Below are 23621 nucleotides of genomic sequence, written 5' to 3'. Positions count from 1 at the left end.
ACAGAAAGAAACACAAAAAAAAAGAGAGAGAGAGAGCAAGAGAGAGAGAGAGAGAGAGAGAGAGAGAGCAGAATTAGGTCACTTGGACTCGGCTTCCTGCTGCAGGACAAAGGAGTCTCTCTGTTACTCGGTCCCTGGCGCCTCGTTGGGCTGGTACGCAGAGCGGTGTCGGAAATCAGATGCGCTTTATTTACGCCGCTCTAGCTTTCGTCTACAAAGTGACAGGACGAACGTGTGTAGTCTTTCATTAAAAAAAAACAACCAAACAGACAAGCATTCCACATGTGCAAGGCGAGTTGTCATAGTGGTTTTCCAACCTAATTGCAACCGAATCCCGAGTGTAAGTATGTCAGATCAACACATGAGAATTTTGGCATTTAACTGTACTCAAAAAACAACGGAAGACCTATTTCTTTGAAAATATGCTTATAATAAAATCAAACATTTATGCAAAAGACGTTTCTGTAAACTCCTTCATGAATCTTTCAACTGAACGCGTTTGTAAATTTTGTATTATTCTGTATAATTTGTTATTTTTGTTAAGGGACTACTCTTACGTCCTGTAGATCCTGTAAAAGGTGCATTAGGGAAAATGTAAAAAAAAAAAAAAAAAAAAATTCCAAGATTAGGTCTCGAACGGTTAGGTGGGTTCGACGTTTGAATGAGTCCCGCCCATATTGACGAAGCTCCGCCCCCAGGATTTTTGAGCGAGAGAGAAAAAATACTGTAAACAATATTTCCTATTTATCCTTTACCCTCAAGGATTTCGTGACGGTACGATCGCAGAAATGAACGCAAAACCAAACTCTTTTTTGGGCTGAGACACGTGATGTGACGTCATCACAACATTCAGTCAAAGCCCTCTTCGGTTCACGTGCGTCGAACATGAGTACAGCTAAAAGGACTCGTTTACCAACAGACATCACTGTAATGACCGTGCAGAACTATTACGTGCGATTACAATTTCGCCAATTCAAGTCGTTTTCCGCATACAAAGCGCAAAAAACTCCTCAAGTTGCATCACAAATTTAGAAAAAAAAGTTACCTCGCAACATTTAGCATTTTTGGCCACAACAACAACAACAAAAAAAAAACTCCGCGAAATCCTGTACGGATTGTATAAAAAGTGTTCTTTTATTACTGAACACCTCTCCGTACTCTTTATCAGTTTATAGTTTAAACGTTTAACATAGTGCAACTTCTGTGAGACAAGTTAGTTCCCTTTATCGTTTATATTACAGCGCTCATAAAACACGCAGATCGTCATGTTAACGAGAAACCGCAAAAAAAAAAAAAAAACGTGCAAACTCGTCTCTTTCGAAGGCTTTCGCGTGGTGGAAAGCTGACTCGCTGATACTGGAGACTCCTTCCGTAAAAAAAAAATTCAACAAACATCTGTTCACAGAAAACGTCACCATATCAACGACTACACACACGTTAAAAACAGACCAGTCCAGGTGTTCACTTGTTCGAGCGTATTAATATAAACCTGTGATTTGTTGCTGCACCTTCTGACCAATCAGATTTGAGAATTCAATTGCACTGCGCTATAAAATGTTAGTAACTCTAAAGAGGCCTGAAAATGGTCCTTCTATTATAGATTGTAAATGCTGGAGTATTCCGTTAATGATGCTGTCGTTCCTTCATTGGCATTGCTAGCACCTTGAGGCAGGTCATTCCTTCAAAATACATGAAACTTTCTCTAGTGAATCAATCAGGTTTAAACGAGCCAAACAAGATGGACTGTAAAATATTTACAAGCGCATACAAACTGCCTAAGGACGACGCCGTGTAAGCAACCTGGGACAGATCCAACCATGTACTGTACATCACTAAGATGTCTGAAACAGCCTCTCAGAAATCCATTCCCAACAATCGTATAATTACCCTTTCAAATCCGCTCTCTTTTTTCATGCTCAAGTAATATCTCACGCAGAGACTGTTGTTAGCAACAAAGACATCGCTTCCCACAAGTCTCTTCTCCGTGTTCGACGTAATTATATCAACACTCAATTACCACGCAACACAAGCCCTCGTGAGCCTCAAGAAGAGCTGAATGCGCTGATGATTGCTTCTCAGACGGCATAAATAAATAAAGGCCCAGAAGCTCAGAGAGGGTCCGGATGGCGGATGATGGGATGAAGGGATGAAAGGATCGCGTCTCTGTCCGCGTCGGCAGTCTGTTCTGCTCGCTGATCCGTACTGGCCTCCATCAGGCCGGCGTGATTGATAGAGCGCAGGATCGAGACAGGATCTCCATACTGACGATGGCATCTGCTGTTTGAGCGAGACAAACCGAACACTACGTTACAATCCCATACGATTAGATTCCCGGGAATAGGGCTCTATCTTTCCTCCGGAATGTCTTGCTGTTACTATGGCGATATGATGTTAAGATATTGGGAAGAATCCTTTTTATTACTTTGATTTTTTATAATTAAAAACTGACAGGAAGCAACTGAGCTGATGTTAATTTTTTTTTTATTTTATTTTATTTTAAATTTATTATTTCAAAATTTTTTTTTGCAAACATTAAATGACGTATTCATTTTTTTATTTATTTATTTTTTTACAGCGCAAAAGTACTGTAGTGCTTCGAAACTGTTTCGCCATCCAAAATATATGATATGATATTTTGGCCACATCGCCAACCCCTAGCTGTCAGTCTAACTACAAGCTCAACACTTTGTGGCAGAAGTGTTGTAGGACATTAAAATTCCTTCCGGTTCCTTTCCATCTGCGCCTTTTCTTCCCTTCCTGTCATCTCCTGCCCTGCTGCCTTAAAGCAAAAGAGCTATCTCCATTCGAGCTCCAAAGACAAGACTTCCGAGGCCTCTGGATGAACCAGAATGAGGTCTAACGCACGTTCGAGAGCCTGAAGAGGACTGAGGGATGAGTCACGAGCCGCAGGCCACCTCATGACATTTTCCTGTGAGCTCCTCGAGGAAGAAAAGAGAAGGTCCTCTCTGAAAAGACGTCTATCTCGTCGCACCACATGTTGTGTCAAGGCTGAATTAGCATTTACCAGGAATACTGTTAGGGAGAAATTCTACAGAATGTCTAATGAGAAAATAAATTCAGTTCAGTGGACCAGCCATGGAGCATCGTCAAGCTCCTGAACTTTTTAATGATAATAATGATATGAGTCTTTATTAGTCACGTATACATTACAGCACAGTGAAATTCTTTTCTTCAGATACCCCAGCATGTCAGGAAACTGGGGTCAGAGCGCAGGGTCTGCCATGATACAGCGCCCCCTGGAGCAGAGAGGGTTGCTCCAGGGGGCGCTCAAGTCCCAGCACTGCCAACAGTGGCAGCTTGGCAGTGCTGGGACTTGAACCCCTGACCTTCTGATCAGTAACCCAGAGCCTTAACCACCAAGCCTCCACTGCCCCCCAAAGATGGGTAAGATGGGTATACTACTGTAGGTGGACAGGAGATTCACTCAAACATCACCATGACTTGAGTGTTCATATGATATCAGAGGATGTAATGACTTGCCTTATCTCTGGTGAGAAACAATAAAAAGTTCGAATCCCAACAATTCTACAGCCATCCACGGCTGGGAGATATATATATATATATATATATATATATATACATATATATACATACATATATATATATACACACATACATACATATATATATATATATATATATATATGTATGTATGTATGTATATTTTAATAATCAGAGCTGAAAAAATCTCAGTAACTCTGCTTGTTTTTCTGCTTGTAAGTTACACATAAATGACATAATTGTGTGCTTGCTTGCTTGTTTTTTTTCCTTCAAATGGAGCAGCGTCACAGTCCTCCGAGTCATCAGGCTGTACGTCTACGATGACTGAACCTACTCATCAGACCTAATGGTGCTCCGAGACACTATTGCGTATGTGGCGCGAATGCACGCAATCAAATTAGAGCTAATTACGCTTTGATGTTTCCAGAGAACAAGGGAAATAAAGATGTCTGAAAATGAAAGCCAACAGGGAGAATTCACAATACCCACAGGAGCACATTAGCTTTTCACCGAGACGTGTAAAGTGACTGTTGACTGACTGATGATAAGCACATAAATGATTTTCGTGATGATTTATAACCTTTGCTTCCGTAATTACATACAGCCACATAAGTAATGAGCTTAATAAATCCAGTCAGAGACTTCAACAACAACAACAACAACAACAAAAATAAAAGCTTCTGCACCAGAGGTGGGGGCGGAGCTTCTGGAATTAAGTCACTTCACATTACACAATCATAATTCGTTGAATTCTTTCCTGCAGTTTCAACGTCAAGGCTAAAGACATGGACTTGGACTTGTGCGGATACAGGATCAGCTACTGCCTGTCCGTGTGAAACAAGTTACCGAACAAAATGACAAGATATTTCATTACTCAGCTTGAATTTGCTTCATGCACCAAATAAAACAAGAGCATTTTTAGCCTCTTCCCAGCTATCAAGGGACGTCTCCATAACGCCTACAGATGTCTGACTGCTCTGCAGGATAACGTTACACAGTAACCATTAGAAAAAGCTTTTCGAAACACTATGAATGCATATAAATAGATATGTTTTGAAATTGTCTTACAATCTTATTTCCCAGCTTAACAAAGAACGGGATTCACACCTTTAATGCATATTCAACAAGGAGGTTAAACGCTACGTTCCAAAAATAACGTTTCTGCAACGCTTTAAAGACATATACTCGGATAATGGTTTGCGTTACGATGTTATTCACAGCTAAACAAAAAAAAACAACAAAAAAAACATCACTGTTAACGTTTTAAAGCTATGCTTTTGTGTGGAAGAGAGGACATATAAACACCGGAAGACTTTTATTTTTAAATGATATATTTTACTGCCATCATTTCGAAAGAATATACCCACCAAACAGGAAGCCATTTCTCCAGACGTACGCAAGGCCAAAACAATCAACCAAACCCAACCCTAACTCTGCAAACGCAAATAGAAATACAGACATAGTGATCTGTAACTAAAAATGTTGCTGCAATGTTGTAAAAATGTTTATATTATATTTATAAAACATTTACGCCAAAAGTTACTATAACTGTAACGTTCAGAAAACATTCTGCTAACGTACAGCAAAGTGTTAGTCGAGTTATATATATTATTTATATATATATAAATGCTTTATCTGAACAGGATAACGATGTTTATGATGTTCAAGGATAGTTAAATGTTTTTACAGCTTGAAGAACGTTTTCCATCGTTAATCATTAACCAGGATTTCGCATGAACCAGGGTTTGTTTTTTCGTGATTATTGCGTCTAAAAACGCTTGATTTTGCTGCCACATTCTTCAAAATTTGCGATGCAACTTGCGGAGATTATTGTGCTTTTCCCTTTTTTTTTTTTTTTGCCGGAAAACTAGTTGAATTGGCGGCATTGCAATCGCACGGAATTGTTTTGCGCGATCTTTCACAGGGAGGATCGTTGATAAATGAGACTGAACGGCTGAATGCGCGCCGTGACGATGTCACATGACGCGTCTTGGCCCAAATCTGCGGGAAATCCACAATACTTTTGAAAAATTGTAGAGTTTGCGTTGCGTAATTTCTGAATCCTGGAGGGACTGATTAACAAAAGCAGGCAGCGGAATGGAAAAGAGGCTATTACGTTTACATTTATTCATTGAGCAGACGCTTTTATCCAAAGCGACTTACAAATGAGGAAATACAAGCAAAGCGGTATATCAAGCGGAGAACAATACAATTAGTGCTACTGTACACGATTTATAATTGAGTTCTAGAGAAGCAAAGCACGCAGAGAAGTGGTGTAAGAGCCGGAGTAGGTTTTTTATTTGTATTTATTTATTTATTTAATAACGTGGGGGTTGGCAGGTTAGGGGTTCGTTACGTGCTCACGGAAGAGGTGGGTCTTTAGCTGTTTTTTTGAAGATGGTGACAGATTCTTTGGTCCGGATTGAAGTTGGAAGTTCATTCCACCACTGAGGAACAGTTAGTGTGAAGGTTCTGGAAAGGGACCTTGAGCCACGCTGAGTAGGCACTACTAAGCGTCGGTCGTTAACCGATCGCAGATTGCGTGAGGGAACATAAGCCACAAGGCAAGGTCTTGAATTTGATGCGGGCGGCTACAGGAAGCCAGTGCGGTGAGATGAAGAGGGGCGTGACATGGGTCCTTTTGGGCCGGTTGAAGACGAGGCGTGCTGCTGCATTCTGAATCATCTGAAGATGTTCAAATAAGTACTATTAAAATAATACATGATCAGCGTATTATGTTTCAGAAACATTCTTACCACCAAAACAGGTTAAACGTTACTAGAACTGTAGCTGGAACTGTTAGTTAGTAATCGTTCTGCTAACCTGACACTGTTAGTTACTTCAGTTATGTATTGTAAACCTTTTTATAACAACAGGACAATGATCTTCGAATTATCGGAGGACGATAGACAAGGGTGTAAAAAAAAAAAAAAAAAAGTTTTCCCAACTTATGAGGACGTGGTGCGAGGTGATCATTTAGAAATGCAAGCAATGGAACGGAAAAAAAGGGAATTATCTATAAATATTACACATTCAGCATGAGCTATAGTGGTTTTATATATATATATATATAATATATATATATATCTTTGAATGGTGCATAATTAAATCATTATGAGATGTAATAAAGGCTGAGTTTACAGCCAGGACTGTACGGGGGAAATAAATAGGACCATCAATGTAAAGAAAAGAATAGAGAGGAAATAAAGAGTGTACCGCTGTCCTGATTTCTACCTCACACTTTTATTTCCCCTCTCTCGCCTCTCGTTCTTTTTCTGCTGACACAAGGAACACAGGCAGCAAGTGCTTTTTTTTTTTTTTTGTTTAAATAGGTCAAATGTCCCCTCAATATGATCTATGGATCCATCCAGACTATTGCTGTTGAAACGCGTTGCATTGTGCACTTGAGTCGCCTTGCTTTCAAAAGCACTCCAGGAAGATTCTCCTCTCAATGCCAGACCCGTTTACAGCACGACGCCGGGCCGCACAAAGTGGAACGCCACATCCGATCGCAGCCAGCGAACCGCTACGGCTTCAAAAACCATCCAAAAGCTGTAACCGTCTTAATCAAGACCACTTAATTAACTGTTTATGGACTCGAAAGCTCTTGATAAACATGCAGACATATGCAGGGTACTAGAGACTCCCACTTCACAAACAATGGATCTCATTTATCAAACTGGATGTGAATTTGTTTGTACGTCGTCCATAAGAGCGAACGCGGTGAGGAATTTCTGCGATTACATATATGCGGGAATATGCTGTCGAGCTGAAATAGCTTCTATTTTTCTATTAGACGTACCAGTTTTGTGAAACTCAGTCATTTATTCGTTATTGATGATTGGAAAGAACGCGATCCGAAACAAATCCGTAAAATGACAACAATTCTGACCACCATTTTTCACAAATCACGTCGAAAACAGAATTCGCGTGTGTCTATCGGAGCCGAAGCAACGCAACGGCCGTCCACGGGAAGCGCTCTTTCACCATTTAGCTGTCGTTTTCTCTTTTTCCAGCTCTCAGTGAGCTTTACGGAGTCGTGTGGGCGTCACTAAATGCAAATCAGCTGTGAATGAATCACCATAGAGTGCGTACATGAGTACAAAGAAAAGCAGTTAAACGTTGGCCGATTCTTTAAATGAAAAATGTCAGAGAAAGTACAGGTATAAAATATTACAGGGAGCCTGGAAACCACAAAGAAGTGCGTGAAAGCTGCTTTCAGATCTCTGCCTTGACGTTGGCTTTGCCCGTGTTTCTCTGTTCTTGCCAATCTCAAACCCAGTGGGAGCACGACTTCTCCTACTGTGGCCACTACAATAACATGGCTTACCATCTGAAAGTGGAAGCAGCTTCCAAAACTGTACGGTTTTAGAACAACTACTGGCTATTTTTCTTTCTGAAAGGGCTCGGATTATAAATATCCAGGCACTTTTCGCGGTGTAACACGAGCCAGGCGTGACAAACAAGAAACAAGTACTAGTTCCAAGCATAATTCCATTATAAATGAATAGATGCTATTTGAAAGATGGAGAGAGTGTTCATGTGTGGAGTGTAATTATCAGAAGAGAACTGTCATGTGCAGTGACGGAGGTGTAAACGGAGTGTGTGACAGTCCGACGGAGAGATAACTTCATTACAGCAATCTGACTGGGGAAAAAAAACGAACTGAGGTAGGCGGCTAGCTGTTTTTTTTTATATGTACATTCGTGTGTGTGTGTGTGTGTGTGTGTGTGTGTGTGTATAACCATACACTTCTGTACAGCATGGCTTGCCCTAAAGATGAGCACTGCACTTTAATTGGTGGAAAGACACATCATGATTAAAGAGATGAAAGGAGAGAGAGAGCAAGAAAGTTAGGGAAATGGAGAGAGAAAAAGAGAGACAGAGAGACTGACTGATGCACAAGGAGAGATTGCAAGAGAGACAGACAGAGTAAAAGAGTGAGAGGAAGACGGAGAGAGACAGAGGAAGGGAGACAGTAAGATGAAGCGATGGGGGAGAAAGAGACAGAAAAAGAGAAATGAAGGGAGAGAGAGAAGGAGAGAGAGAAAAAGAGAAGTGAACGGAGAGAGAGAGACAGAGATGAAGAGAAGTGAAGGAAGAGAGAGAGACAGAGAGAGACTGACACATACACAGAGAGAAAAAGACAGAAATTAAGGGATTGTAAGAGAAAAAGAGAGAGAGAGAGAGAGACAGAAAGAGACGTGAAGGGAGGAAGAAAAAGACAGACAGGAGCAGACAGAGAGAGATTGTTTTAGAGATAGCGACAGAAAGAGAGAGAGAGAGAAAGCAAGAAAGATAAGGAAATGGAGAGAGAGAAAGAGAAAAAAAAGAAGAGAGAGAGAGAGAGAGACAGAGAGATTGACTGATGCACAAAGAGAGATATAAAGAGAGACTGCAAGAGAGACAGACAGCGCAAGAGAGTGAGAGAAAGACACAGAGAGAGAGACAGAGGAAGAGAGACAGTAAGATGAACCGGTGGGGAGAAAAAGACAGAAAAAGAGAAATGAAGGGAGAGAGAGAGAGAAAGAGAAGTGAAAGGAGAGAGCGAGAGGGAGACAGAGATAAAGAGAAGTGAAGGAAGAGAGAGATTGCATGAGAAAAAGACAGAGAGAGAGAGAGACAGAGAAAGAAAGACAGTAAGATGAAGTGATGGGGGAGAAAGAGACAGAAAAAGAGAAATGAAGGGAGAGAGAGAAGGAGAGAGAGAAAAAGAGAAGTGAAAGGAGAGAGAGACCGAGATAAAGAGAAGTGAAGGAAGAGATTGCAAGAGAAAAAGACAGAGAGAGAGACAGGAAGATGACGCGATGGGAGAGAGAGAGAGAGAGAGACAGAAATAGAAGTGAAGGGAGGAAGAAAAAGACAGACAGGGGCAGACAGAGAGATTGTTTTGGAGATAGAGACAGAAAGTGAGAGAGAGCGAGAGAGAGAGAGAGAGAAAGAGAGAGAGAAAGAGAGAGAGAGGAGTCTAATAATGATTTAACTACAAACACACACACACACACATATATATATATAATGCTCATCATCATCGTCGCTGTTCTATTAATGCACAGTGTGATGTATTTATTCATAAAGAAAAATGTCATAATTGCTAGAAATAAGATCATAAATAATTCCAGCTTCCATAAGGAACGTTTGCTTTTGATGCAGAATCCAATAAGCGACAGTTATTGCTCTGAACTTTCTGCGGATGCAGTCGATAAACGATCACGGTAGCGCAGAGGAACTGAAGCGAGTGTACAGGACGAACTCGGAGAAATGTTTGTAATAAATATTCCTCAGCACGCTACAGTGCTCACACCTGTAATTACACCTTCTTCTCCGTATTCCCCGACTCGTCCTCTCCTAGTCCTTTCTCTCTCTTTATTCGCGTCGCTAGGCGTTTCCGTATTTTCATCCGTTACATAATATCCATAATGCTAATCATACATGAGGCACATTCGCTGCCATGGTAACAGAATACACAGTCGTACAGTAAGTCACCTCCAAAACCAAGTAAAAAAAAATAATAATATACGATTCCTACAAAACCGATCATGGGGCGTTTCCAATAAGACCATGTGTTTTATTGCTCTTATTCCACACCCATTTACACGCTGTACTTTTTATCCATTTACAGTTACGTTTAATGTTATGGAACACCCACAAAGCAAGTGAGTTCCCGTCCTCACTTACATTAAAGCAGCTATAAACATCTGCTCCCTCACCAGCCTTTTTTTTTTTTTTCCCCCCCAGTCTTTTTTTCTCCATAATTAAATAAATGTTTATTATTAGACTTACATTATGATAAGCAGCCACCAGGTGAATTAGCTGTTACCATAGAAACTACAACAGAGAGAATTTAACCGCCATCGTTCACTGTATACACCTCTGTCTATCCCGAGGCGTATTTCCACGTTTATTCAGACGGTCCTGCTCGCTCTCGCGCTCGTTCTCGCTCTGACTCTGCGGTTATCCAATCAGACTCGCGTATACTGGAATCCAGAAACAGCTAGCAAACCTTCGATCGTTTGCTCCGTTCGCTTTCATCCATCGAACTCGGATTCCTCGTCGACGTGCTAAGCGTAAACGATAGCTTCAAATCGAAAACAAGTCAAGCTCCCGCAATATTCGAGTGCCAGTCTTCCCTTTCGTTCCTTCATGCATTATTTAAGCCGGCGGCTCATCCGAGACTAACGGGAGCTGCGCGTTGTAAAATCATATCCGTGTGATAGCAGTGAAACCCGCAGATCTCAGGATCACTCGGCGTTTTCCCAGTCGTGTCACTTCTTGCTTTTTATATTGTCACACAAACACCGTCCCGCTGCAGAATCCACTAATAATAAAAACGAACGCTTTTGTTTAGCGCCACCGTGCAGCTGAGAAATTATCGTCTTTTCAGAGACGAGTGTGTGTGTGTGTTACATAAGTATGTGTATATAAGAAAAGAGCTCAGTACGGATGAGTTAGACGCGCTAAATCCGATCGTTAAAGATCGTAAAAACTCTTCCCTGTGTTTATAGTGAAATATCCCTGATGCGTTTAGTGATTCTGATGCTAATTTCATGGGTGGTGCGATATTTCCATTATTCCAGTGCGAGGTTAGCAGTTTTCCACCATACTGAGGTCACAGGAGGACAGTGCTATTGCTAGCGCAGTTCCGATGGTGTTTAATGGGACAAAAAGTCTCGGAGATCTCAAGACACGAGCAATACGAAGCAGGTTTCTAATTACGTTAGCGCCTAAAACAAAAGAGCAACAGCTCGTCTTTGCGGGAAAATCTGAACTCCCAGAATGCAATGTTGCTACCTAATGTTGTTTATAGCTGGTTCGTAACTGGTTAGCGAGCTGTGAGATGATGGAATCAGCATGAAAGTCGACTATTTAGAAGCGGATCTGTTTGAGCCTAGAGTACATACGTATGAGGAGATGAGAGACTGGAGGACCAAAGCAGCGCTGCATCACTCTCTTTATGTAGAGATGAAGCGAGAGCTAATTCTGGATGGACTTCACTCATTGGGTAAAGCTAGTGATCGTGCTAATTAGTGTAATGGTGCATTAGTGAATCAAAACGTGCATTTCTACACAATCAACTCATCACAGACTGAATTAGAAGCCCGATGATGGTGATATTAGCTCATATTATCTCTGATGGCAGAGTTACAAGATGGCATCCGGTGTTAAATCGTGCGTTTTGCTTGGTGTTTGTGCCTCCAGCTTCTGATATTCCTCTAAAAATGAGATCATTATGTGATCCATTGCTCTAGCACGGCCCTCGGATCTAATTTGTTTTTGGTCGCCTTCTTCCCACCCCAATCAAACACGTCTGCCAGGCCTTGAGCGGGAAAGCTGGTAGCCATAGTTACAGCAGGCGGAGAAGCAAGCCATTTGTCTCCCGCCCCTCGGTGACGCCTGCTTTCTAATTTATGCTGCAGTGGCCATACTGCAGCGCGTGCTGAAACGGCACCATTTCTCCACACACCTCCGTCTCGGTCTCGCGTCCCACACGTTTCCGAGACAGCGCTCTAGCACCCTGTCTCCGATTTATCTGGTGTGTATGTGCTACAGTATGTGTGCGTTTAGATCCATGTGTATGTGAATCTCTCTGCCTGTCTCTCTCTCTCTCAGCCCTACATCCCACACTTTTCCCAGACAGCACTCTAGCACCATGTCTCTGATTCGTCTGGCTGCATATGTGCTATGAACGCGTTTATGTGCGCATGTGTGTGTGTGTCATCGGTATACCCAAGCACATAAGGTTTGATGGTTTACCTGACATAACAATCTTTTCAATAGCAGTATTATTGCAGAACTCATCACCATCGCTCCACTGCTGTTTGGATTCAATTAAACCAGCCACCGATAGTTCAACTGTTTTTTTTTTTTCTCCTTCCATCCCAAAGGGGAGAGAGACTTACCGTCCGGCGGCATGCGTTAAACCTGGCCCGGGCTGTTTACGTGGTAATGAGCGATCCATAACATCAGTAGAAAGTGGAAAGATTAATTCTAGCCGTGCCCGGCGTTCAATGAAATGCCATTACAATAATAGATTGACTCAGAGGAGGGCAATTTTGCATTTTGGCTTGTATGGCTTCTATCAAATGGGCTAATGGAAAAATTGCCTCCTCAAATAAGCACCTTCGATTTTTTTCCCTCTTTTTATTTATTTATTTATTTATTTATTTATTTTTAAAAGGACTGGCACTGACTTTAACTGACTTTATTTGCTAGAGTGAGACAAGGAGAAAGATCTAATCAAAAGATTTATTAAATTCCATAGAGGTTATATCTGAATCATAGCAAAATCACTTAAGTCTACAGAAATATCACGCAGACTGTGAAAGATATGAAATACTGTAATAATTGTGAAAATTACCAGCTGTCGAACAAATGAACACGTATCGGGTTCCCTGTAATCAAATCCTGGATGTGAACAGTTCCGTGCTGAAAGGGGCGCTAAGGAGAAAAAGTTGGCATAATCGAGCTGAATGCCAGTTAGTCATTTTAATATTTTGGGCTGAAGCATTTATCCAACAAAATATCTATGGATTGTATCCATCAGCCAAGCAGTGTAAGAATAATCCAACGTAGGTGCCTCAGCAGTTACATACAGTATAAGCAATGGTGATTAATTCTGACATGCAACACTAATTATCTGTGTGTATATATATTCCCAGAGATAAGGCTGGTAAATGCTACTATATTGGCTTACCGCACTGCTGCAGGGAATATCCTTCACTTTGAGCCAGGCCAGATCCAGCGTGCCCTCTCCTTTGTAACAGGACTGCAGCCTGTCTTTAATTCTCTCATTGATCTCCTTCAGGGCAAACACGCACAAGGCCGACTCTTGAGACGTTTCTTTTGGCCTCCTCTTCTGGCCTTTGGAGAACACGGCATAAAGGATGTCATCATCCGGTCCCACACCCAGCGAGCGAGCCAGGATGGCACCTGCCTTAGACAAGTAGGCTGCCTGCAGAAGACGATACTCCACACCACCCTTGACACAACCAAGCGGAACTTCTACATACGAGTTGAACGCCGTGTCGTCCTTGCAGAGTCGCACCAGTTTGGAAGTGAACACCTGTTCCCGGTTAGCCGAGGACGAACCCGCAGCTGGACCACCGCCCATCTCTGGCTGCAGTGTTAGGAAGTAGACGAAGTTGCCACTGGCGAAGCCATACACGTAATATATGTCGAAATCAGGCACCACGGTAAAGGTGTCTGACGGGATCTTGATCATGGAGGCCACAAACTCATCATGGAAGACGTAGGCGAACATGCCATCCTCCTCTGAATTGCGAGCCAGTTTGCGACTCGAGATGGTCGGGAAGTACTCAGGCCTCCCGTCCACTGCCGTGGCCACAAACAGCTTGTCAGGTGAGGAGTCACCATAAGACACGATGACGCCAAAAACAGAGTCACTCTCGTTGACACCCGAGAGGTAATGCTCTTTCTTGTGAAAGGGCTCTCCAAGCTTGAAGAGGTCGTCCAGGCGAAGCAGCTTGCAGATACCTTGGTAGAGGCTCCCGCAGGCTAGCAGCCGGTTTGCTCTGTAGTCAATTAGTAGCATTTTATTGACATTGTTGGTGAGCGTCAGTGGCTCACTGCAGGGCTGCACGATTCGCGGTGGGTAGCAGTTGCGGTTGTCGTCCTCTGGGCCGGTTTGGTGCGACACCAGCACATCTAGCTCTTGTGAGAGCTTATAAATGCGGTTTACCACACCGAGGTACACGTTCCCGTTTCTGTAGTCCACTGCCAAGTGGTTAAAAGTCCATTCTGGGTTCTCAGCATGGAAAGTTCTGTAGTGCTCATTCACTTTGGATGCAATGGAAGGTTGCTGTGGCCTTGAGGTGGAGAGGGGAAGCAAAAAAACAAAGCAGCAAGAAACCAATAAACAGTTCAATTTTCTATGCTGGGAAGCCATTGTCCTGACAGTATGGTGCAGAAGCAGGTCTCAAGTCAAGTGTTTGCAGAAGATTGATGTTCAGGCTTGTCTTGAGTTTGAGGACATTATGGACCTATAGAAAGAGATGAAAACAAAATCGGCTCATGAGACACATGGGTTTAATCACCAGACAGGTTAAACACAAACAAACAAGAATCAAAGAACAAGACTAGGAGAAAACTATCATGGTTTTGAAGCTGGAAAGATATGGCAGTATCAAGGCCTTGACATAAACAGGGTAAGCATAGTTCAAGGTTACACCTAATACATAAATCTGAATACGTGAAAACGCAAGACAGAAACAGTCTAGGCTAAACAACATCAGGATATTATAACTGTTTGCTTGTCCTGCCTAATTAAATAGTCCTTGACTGATCATGAGATGCAGGTGTCCGTAATGAGATGAGGCACAGTGTTAATCTTTCAAGTCTGGTACATTTCATCACTAAGTTTGGCCAAGAAACAGCAAATTCACTTCCTTCTCACATAACCAACCAGAAATAACTGCTTCAAACAAAACTATTCCATACATAATGCTTAAATACAAGATTCTTTGAACTTTTATCAGTCCGGTGATCATTTCTTTCTTTTGAAAAGCTCGTGTCAGTGTTTGAAATCGGAGCATGGATTTCTGGAGGGCCAATCAGATTATAACCGTCGTGATCCTGAAGCTTGTGGCCAAAAAAAAAGTGTGCGAAATGCATCAAACTGCAACAGAGCATTCGAGGCTGGCTACTTTGAAGCTGTTGGGGACCCAATATTCTTTACAAGGAGACAAGTGGAGGAAAGTGTGAAGAGAGAGAGGACAAAGGAGAGCTGACCTAAGAATTCAAATTGTCCAAAGCCACATGACTATTTCCAAATTGCAGGAATAATTAAGTAGGGGTAGTAACAAGGGCACTCAGGGAGCGAACACTGCTGGCATGAATAGATGCCAGTGTCAACGGGGATAATGCAATTGCCCCAGGAATTATCAGTGCAGACGGGCACTGGTTCTCCACATGTGCCCCACCTCACAGCCAGGCCTCTAGACCTCTAATTGATTTTCCCCTCTGCAAATGATTTGCACGCCTTGGCGGTTTTCTGTCTTTCCTCCCAATGCCACAGCTCACCCACTGACATTGCTAAGAGAAGAGGTGGAGAGAGATATGCACTGTTTATGAGCAGAGGTAAACCGCTGGGCCAATTAGGGGGAAAACAAGAATGAAGGGGGGTGAAAGTGAGAGAAAAAACATTCCCTTTTCTCATTTGAGCAATTTATTTATGCATTTCTGACTGTTCCTGTGCCAGAATATAGACATCCTCATATGCACTTACATACAGTAGATCTAAAATCAAGACTTTCTAAGAGCAAGATGTCTGACTTTGCTTCCAGGGATGGAAAGAACTTGAGTGATTGTATTTTGTTACTGTACTTAACTACTATTTTGAAAGATATCGGTATTTTACTCAAGCATTACTGAAACTGAATAAAAGCATAAGATTTTTCTTTGATTTCTATTTTTTCCCCCCTTGCAACATGTTACCAATTCATACAGGATGAGGTGTCACATTGGTATCCCATGTAAAAATGAAATATGAGCCTTTAAAATTCACCATCAATGCTACAGTAGTATGCTGAATTGACTTTGTTTTGTTATTTAACCAGTGACATTAGCTAGCTAGTTACGGTATGTTTTGTACATTAGTTTCTTAAATAAGCTATCTAGTTAAGTTTTGTAAATTCGCTTGTTAAGTAAGCTAGTTGTTTAAGTATTGTAAATTAGTTTGATAAATAAGCTAGCTAGTTAAGTAAATTAGCTTGTTAAATTAGCTCGTCAGTTAGGTTTGTGTTTTTGTTGCTAACGTGCCTTAGCATTCACTCGAACAGGGTTATTGAACGTGATCTAAGAGCAAGCTAGGTTAGTATGACTTAGCATAATATTCTCCTTATGACTGAGTGCTTAGCGAGGATCGGGCACGATGAACTCCTGGTCAGTTTGTCTGTATTTTTCCAGTCACTTTTTACTTTTGAATACTTCAGCATGTTTCACAGTACTCATACTTTTACTTTAAGTACAGTTTCTCTGTACTTTTCCCCACAATCATGAATGTTAATATATGCCATTACTCCACGGACCCTCCACCATTATCACATTAAAACGTACACGCAATTCACTGAGAAAAACCTGAAATCTCAAACATCTGAAATACCCGAATGGCCCATGAGGAAGAAAAAAAAAAAAAATAGACAGAAAAGACACATGTACAAATAGTAGCTGTTAAGCAAGCCAGCAGTCAAACGTTAGACTGGCACTTAAGTGCTGGGTGCACAGCAGAAAAGAAAATCACAGCTCAGCCACTGTAGTATGCATTTAGACGTTAGGCGACTGGAGGGCAGGCACTACACTTATGATTAGCCATTGAAACAGAAAGCAGTCGCTCACTGAGCAAGAACAAGAGGCTGGTGTGAATAACAAAAGGGTCAGCGCTGGAGGTATTCAGATGCCAAATCAATCTTACATGGGACGTGTTGTTGTGTATAGGAGCTAGGGGCAGGTGATATACTAGCATGCGTAATTTGAGTGGTGGGCAGGTACTTTACAATGCCAATCACAAGTATTAGTAACGGCACAACGGATACAGTTTTAAAGGACAAGGAAATAGGAAAATATACTGATGAAGTGAAGGGAGGAATGTGAGAATGGATGCACACACACACACACACACACACACACACACATACACGCACGCACTTAGAACAATAATGACCATGAGATTCTCTTGTGCCTTGAGAGAGTGCAGCTCTGACCCAAACAACCCAGTTTGTTCATTATCTCCCCATCAGGCAGCTGTGTTTAGCTCCTATTTGTCTTTGCCCGCTGGTTAATTAAATCAAGAATCTCATGCCACCCTGCTCCATCAAACTGCATACTCAAACTGAGTTATACACAAACGCACATATGCACATGCACACACGCACACACACGCACACACTCACACGCCAGGGCTTTTATGGCTGGAAATTTTCATAGTATGATATCCTAGTCTAAAAATATCATGGTATTGATCAACCATTTAAACACACACAAGCCGGAGGAGAAAATGAAAGGAAATATTTATTCGGATAGGATAAGCGGTTCAGAAAATGGATGGCTGTCATGATACACTTTTCTGAGACATCATATATATATATCCATGTTCTATACCACTTATCCTACAGGGTCACGAGGAACCTGGAGTCTATCCCGGGGAGTATCAGGCACAAGGCGGGGTACACCCTGGACAGGGTGACAATCCATTGCAGGGCACACTCACATACACACTCACATTCAAACACTACAGACACGTTGGACATGCCAATCAGCCTACCATGCATGTGTTTGGACTGGAGGAGGAAACCCCCGCAGCACAGGGAGAGCATGCAAACTCCGCAAACACATGGCCGCGGCAGGATTCGAACCCCCAACCGTGGAGGTGTGAGGCAAACGTGCTAACCGCTAAACCACCATGCACCCGAGTTCAGTATATTGGCACCCTCGGTAAATATGAGCAAAGAAGGCTGTGAAAAATTGTCTTTATTATTTAAACTTTTGATCTTTTGTTAAAAAAAATTCACAAACTACTCTGGATATCAAGCAATTGAAAACACAACACAGGTTTATCAAAAAAATCTTTGTTAAAGACAGGTGTGCAACAATTATTGGCACCCCTATGAATTCATATGAGAAAAATATATATTATAAGTATATATAAGTATATTCCCATTGATATTTAAACATTTTTTAGTACACCTAGGTGACTAGGAACAGGAAATTGTTCAACCATGACTTCCTGTTTCAAAGGGGCATAAATATGAGGTAACACATAGGCTAAATTCCCTTAGTCATTCATAACAATGGGTAAGAGCAAGGAATATAGCTGTGATGTGCGGCAAAAGGTTGTTGAGCTTCACAAAATGGGGCGTGTCTATAAGAAAATAGAACAAGCATTGAAAATGCCCATTTCCACCATCAGGGCAAGAATTAAGAAGTTCTAGTCAACTGGAAATGTTACGAATCGACCTGGAATTGGACGTGTGTCTGTATCGTCTCAACGCACTGTGAAGAGGACGTTTCGAGTGGCCAAAAAATCTCCAAAGATCACAGCTGGAGAATTGCAGAAGTTAGTTGTGTCTTGGGGTCAGAAAGTCTCCAAAACTACAATGCGAAGTCACCTACATCACCACAAGTTGTTTGGAAGGGTTTCAAGAAAAAAGCCTCTACTCTCATCCAAAAACAAACTCGAGCGTCTTCAGTGTGCCAGACACTACTGGAACTTCAAATGGGATCGGGGTCTATGGTCAGATGAAACCAAAATAGAGCTTTCTGGTAATAAACACCAGAGGTGGTTTTGGAGCACACAGAGAGGTAGCCATATGGGAAAGTACCTCATGCCCACGGTTAAATATGGAGGTGGATCTTTAATGTTTTGGGGCTGTTTTTCTGCCAGAGGACCTGGAGATTTTGTTAGGATACATGGCATCATGGATGCTATCAAATATCAACAGATATTAAATGAAACCTGACTGCCTCTGCCAGAAAGCTTCAAATGGGCCGTGGTTGGATCTTCCAGCAGGACGATGATCCAAAACATACATCAAAATCAACACAAAAATGGTTCACTGACCACAAAATCAAGGTCCTGCCATGTCCGTCCCAGTTCCCTGACATGAAAATGAAGAGGAGAGTCCATCAGCGTGGACCTCGAAATGTGAAGGATCTGGAGAGATTCTGTATGGAGGAACGCTCTCAGATCCCTCGCCATGTATTCTCCAACCTCATCAGGCATTATAGGAGAAGACTCAGAGCTGTTATCTTGGCAAAGTGAGGTAGCACAAAGTATTGACTAAAAGAGTGCCAATAATTGTTGCACACCTATATTTAACAAGGATATTTTATTGGATAAACCTGTGTTGTGTTTGCAATTGTTTGATATCTGTAGTGTGATTTCGTGCGAGTCCAGAGGGAGAAGGTTACGAAATGTTGGCAAAAAGAGACAAGAAGTTCTGGAATAAGAAACTCAATTGGGGTAAAAAAAAGTAATGATTAAAATAATAGTTTCATTTGCAATTGTAATTTATCAAATTTTTCATTTGCAATTGCTATCTCTCTATCTATCTATCTATCCATCCATCAATCCATCCATCCATCCATCCATCCATCTATTCAAACACTAAGTCTGATTGGTCAGTATTGGTTGCAGCAAAACCTTCCAGGAAAAGGGCTTACATTTGGTTAATCCGCAAGGTCATTCAGATAGCATGAGTGTGTGTGTTCCTATGTGTGTTCGTGAGTGTGTGTGTGTGTGGTTAGAACTTGTGATTGGCTTGTCTTGGGGTAATGGAGAGCCTTGCCAAGATGTCTAGCGTCCAGAAAGCACCCGAAAAACAAGAAAAGAATGAGAAGAGACGTGTGTATGTGCAGTCATGTTGAAGCCACGTAAGCTTCTGGAAAGCTCAACTACCACCCACCCACCCACACACACACACACACACACATTCTCGCGCACACACACACAGACCATGGACCACATGCTGTGTGCACACATCGAAGAGTGATAATGAATTCATGTTTGGAGTCACACACACAATGCTCTCACTGTGCATCTTCTGAAAATGTCAGGAAACACACTGTACAGTTCGAGATTAGCCCATGTGTTGTTTTTTTTATACAACTCCATTGTCCTTCCAGACCAGAAATAAATAAAATAAAATAAACCCAAACAGCAAACATGGCTTTTGATAAAACTGTGAACGCCTCAATGAGTTATTGCAGCAGGGTATAAATGAGGACGTGTGGCAGATTGCAGAAGCGAGGGAAGCTGTGAAATAAATATGACAGAGCAAAATTATTATTATTATTATTTTTTTAAAAAGCAGGTTGCAGGTTGAATCTGAGGAATATCGAAAAAATGAGAAAATTAAAAAAATAATAATAATAATGTTATAGGTGGTGTATCTGTTTCCAAAGAAAAAGTCCAATCTATATATATATATAAAAATGTCTTGACATATTAAAGATTAATTGGTATGATAATACCAATTCTTAAGAATTTATTTGACTACATTATAAATGTAACAACTTTCAGTCTTCTGTTGGGCTAATTTAAACAAAGTTCTTTGCTAAAATTGTCATGATTATAGATTCTACTCAATGGTAAAGTAATTATTGAGCACACAATGAAATAATAATTTAAAAAAAATTATTATTATTATTATTTTTTCATTTCCTGGTCTTACTGTAAACAGGCTATGCATGTTACATGTGCACACCAACATGTTTCCTTTCTATTCTTTGTTTTTTTTAATGTATGTACGTCTATAGATTTGCTCCTTGAGATTTTTCATTTCAAGGCTTTGTCCCAAAGGTCTCCATACTGTACACAGTGGACTCTGTCTGTCAGCCCCACGTCGGTTGTGCCTTCGTCAGCGGATGTTCGTGGGCGTCCGTTTCTTCTCGGTCGGTCCACAAAACTTCCAGTCTTTTTCAAGTTGTTAATAGGTTTGGCGACAGAATCGTGTGTGATGTGCTCTCCGTGTTGCCTGTTAAAGTTCATCGCAACCTTGCGACAGCTTCCCGATCCAGCCATGAGAATAATTTCAATACTCTTGTCAAAGGCGTTCTTTACAGGCTATCTTTGGAAGACATTTTGCTAAAAAGTGTTAACTTCCCCTACGTATGGAGACTTCTGGGACACCCTGTAGTTTCAGTTACCAAAATGTAAAAGTCCAAATTAGCTTAGTCATGCTCATTTCAAAGTCGGCAAAGTAGTCCTTGGCCCCTGATTCGATCCTGACTTTCACATGTTCTCCCTGTGTGTGTTTCCTCTGGGTTCTCCGGTTTCCTCCCACCTCACAAAAGCATGCCAGTAGGCATATTGGCTCCGCAAAATTGCTCCTAGGCGTGTGAATGTGTGAGTGCATGGTGCTCTGTGATAGACTGATATCCGATCCAGGGTGTATTCCCACCTCAAGCTCCAGACCCACCACTACTCTTGATAAAACTCTTACTGAAAATCTCAATAAAGGTCTATTTAAGAGAAGAAAAATATGCATTTTATATTTTATATGTAACTAGACCATACGTCTTGCACTTGCACCACTGCTCGAAATTAAATGTGCTAGAAAGTTCTACTCCTCTCAAACTATTCCACTTACAGTAAAGCGTGTTCGGATACACCACGGTGAAGAGTCTGTGCTCGGCAGGTTTAATTGTGCAGTGCCTGATTGGAAACTGCAGCTCTCAATGCATGAAGGAAACCAAGACAGATTTCTAACAGGCTTATTCAAGGTAAACAAAAAATGCTTCAAATCAATGAGCCCTCTCTAATCCACTCTCCCGGCACGCCGCAGCATATAAAGCCAACAAAAACATACTCAGTGATGAGAAACAAGCATGATAAGGGTACCTGATTATAAAACCTGGTGGATACTCTTATACTGTTATGCTGATGATATACAGTATGTAGTCTATAACATGGTCAGAGACATGGAAAAGTGTAGAGTGTATTTAATGTATAAATACTATGGTATGTGTTTCTATACTATACTTTAGACTGTAGAGTGTCTTATATTATATTAACTCATATTATAATCTATATACCCTTAAATTCTCATCCGGATCTGGAGCCTTGTAGTTTTTTTTTTTTCTTATTCATGCTTTGTCCTATTCATTTATCTTGGAAAGTTATTTAAGTTTTTATATTTACACTTTGAGTTTAAAGTTTTTATATTTACACTTTGAGTATAAAGTTTTTATATTTACACTTTGAGTTTAAAGTTTTAATATTTACAGTTTGAGTTTAAAGTTTTAATATTTACACTTTGATTATAAAGTTTTAATATTTACACTTTGAGTTTAAAGTTTTTATATTTACACTTTGAGTTTAGTTTTAATATTTACACTTTGAGTTCTAAGTTTTTATATTTAAACTTTGAGTTTTAAGTTTTAATATTTACACTTTGAATTTAAAGTTTTTATATTTACACTCTGAGTTTAAAGTTTTTACATTTACACTCTGAGTTTAAAGTTTTTATATTTACACTTTGAGTTTAAAGTTTTTATATTTACACTTTGAGTTTAAAGTTTTTATATTTACATTCTGAGTTTAAAGTTTTTATATTTACACTCTGAGTTTAAAGTTTTTATATTTACACTTTGAGTTTAAAGTTTTTATATTTACACTCTGAGTTTAAAGTTTTTATATTTACACTCTGAGTTTAAAGTTTTTATATTTACACTTTGAGTTTAAAGTTTTTATATTTACACTCTGACTTTAAAGTTTTTATATTTACACTTTGAGTGTAAAGTTTTTATATTTACACTTTGAGTATAAAGTTTTTATATTTACACTCTGAGTTTTAAGTTTTTATATTTACACTTTGAGTTTAAAGTTTTTATATTTACACTTTGAGTTTAAAGTTTTTATATTTACACTTTGAGTATAAGGTTTTTATATTTACACTGAGTTTTAAGTTTTTATATTTACACTTTGAGTGTAAAGTTTTTATATTTACACTTTGAGTATAAAGTTTTTATATTTACACTGAGTTTTAAGTTTTTATATTTACACTTTGAGTTTAAAGTTTTTATATTTACACTTTGAGTTTAAAGTTTTTATATTTACACTTTGAGTATGAAGTTTTTATATTTACACTTTGAGTATAAGGTTTTTATATTTACACTTTGAGTAAAAGGTTTTTATATTTACACTCTGAGTTTAAAGTTTTTATATTTACACTGAGTTTTAAGTTTTTATATTTACACTTTGAGTATAAAGTTTTAATATTTACACTTTGAGTATAAGTTTTAATATTTACACTTTGAGTATAAGGTTTTTATATTTACACTCTGAGTTTAAAGTTTTAATATTTACACCTTGAGTTTTAAGTTTTTATATTTAAACCTTGAGTTTTAAGTTTTTAGATTTAAACTTTGAGTTTAAAGTTTTTATATTTACACTTTGAGTTTTAAGTTTTTAGATTTAAACTGAGTTTTAGTTTTTATATTTATTATTATTGAAGTGTTGTTTGTTTGCTTAAAGCACAAAAAGGACAATAAAAATAATTAATTAAAATACAATTCTTTATTTGTGCGTTTATAAGGTTTTTAGCTTACGCAGTTTCCAATTGTATAGAAAGTACACCTTATAA

The 23621-nt window shown here is 40.1% G+C and overlaps 1 protein-coding gene across 2 annotated transcripts in view; it reads right to left on the bottom strand.

Moving 5' to 3' along the window:
- Nucleotides 1–23621, bottom strand: part of plxna4 (plexin A4) — a 347014-nt gene that overhangs the window by 298674 nt on the left and 24719 nt on the right. Inside the window, exon 2 of one of the 2 annotated variants that reach the window (XM_053650138.1) lies at nt 13217–14522. In XM_053650138.1, the coding sequence (XP_053506113.1) occupies nt 13217–14428 (1212 nt within the window). In that variant the 5' untranslated portion in view covers nt 14429–14522. Of the gene's footprint in view, nt 1–13216; nt 15907–23621 lie in introns of those variants that run through there. The other variant, XM_053650139.1, reaches the window with a different exon arrangement.

Source organism: Ictalurus furcatus, chromosome 19, assembly GCF_023375685.1.
Source record: "Ictalurus furcatus strain D&B chromosome 19, Billie_1.0, whole genome shotgun sequence".
Classification (NCBI taxonomy): Eukaryota; Metazoa; Chordata; class Actinopteri; order Siluriformes; family Ictaluridae; genus Ictalurus; species Ictalurus furcatus.
Note: the sequence above shows the minus strand (reverse complement) of the source record. Positions and strands in the feature narration are given on the sequence as shown.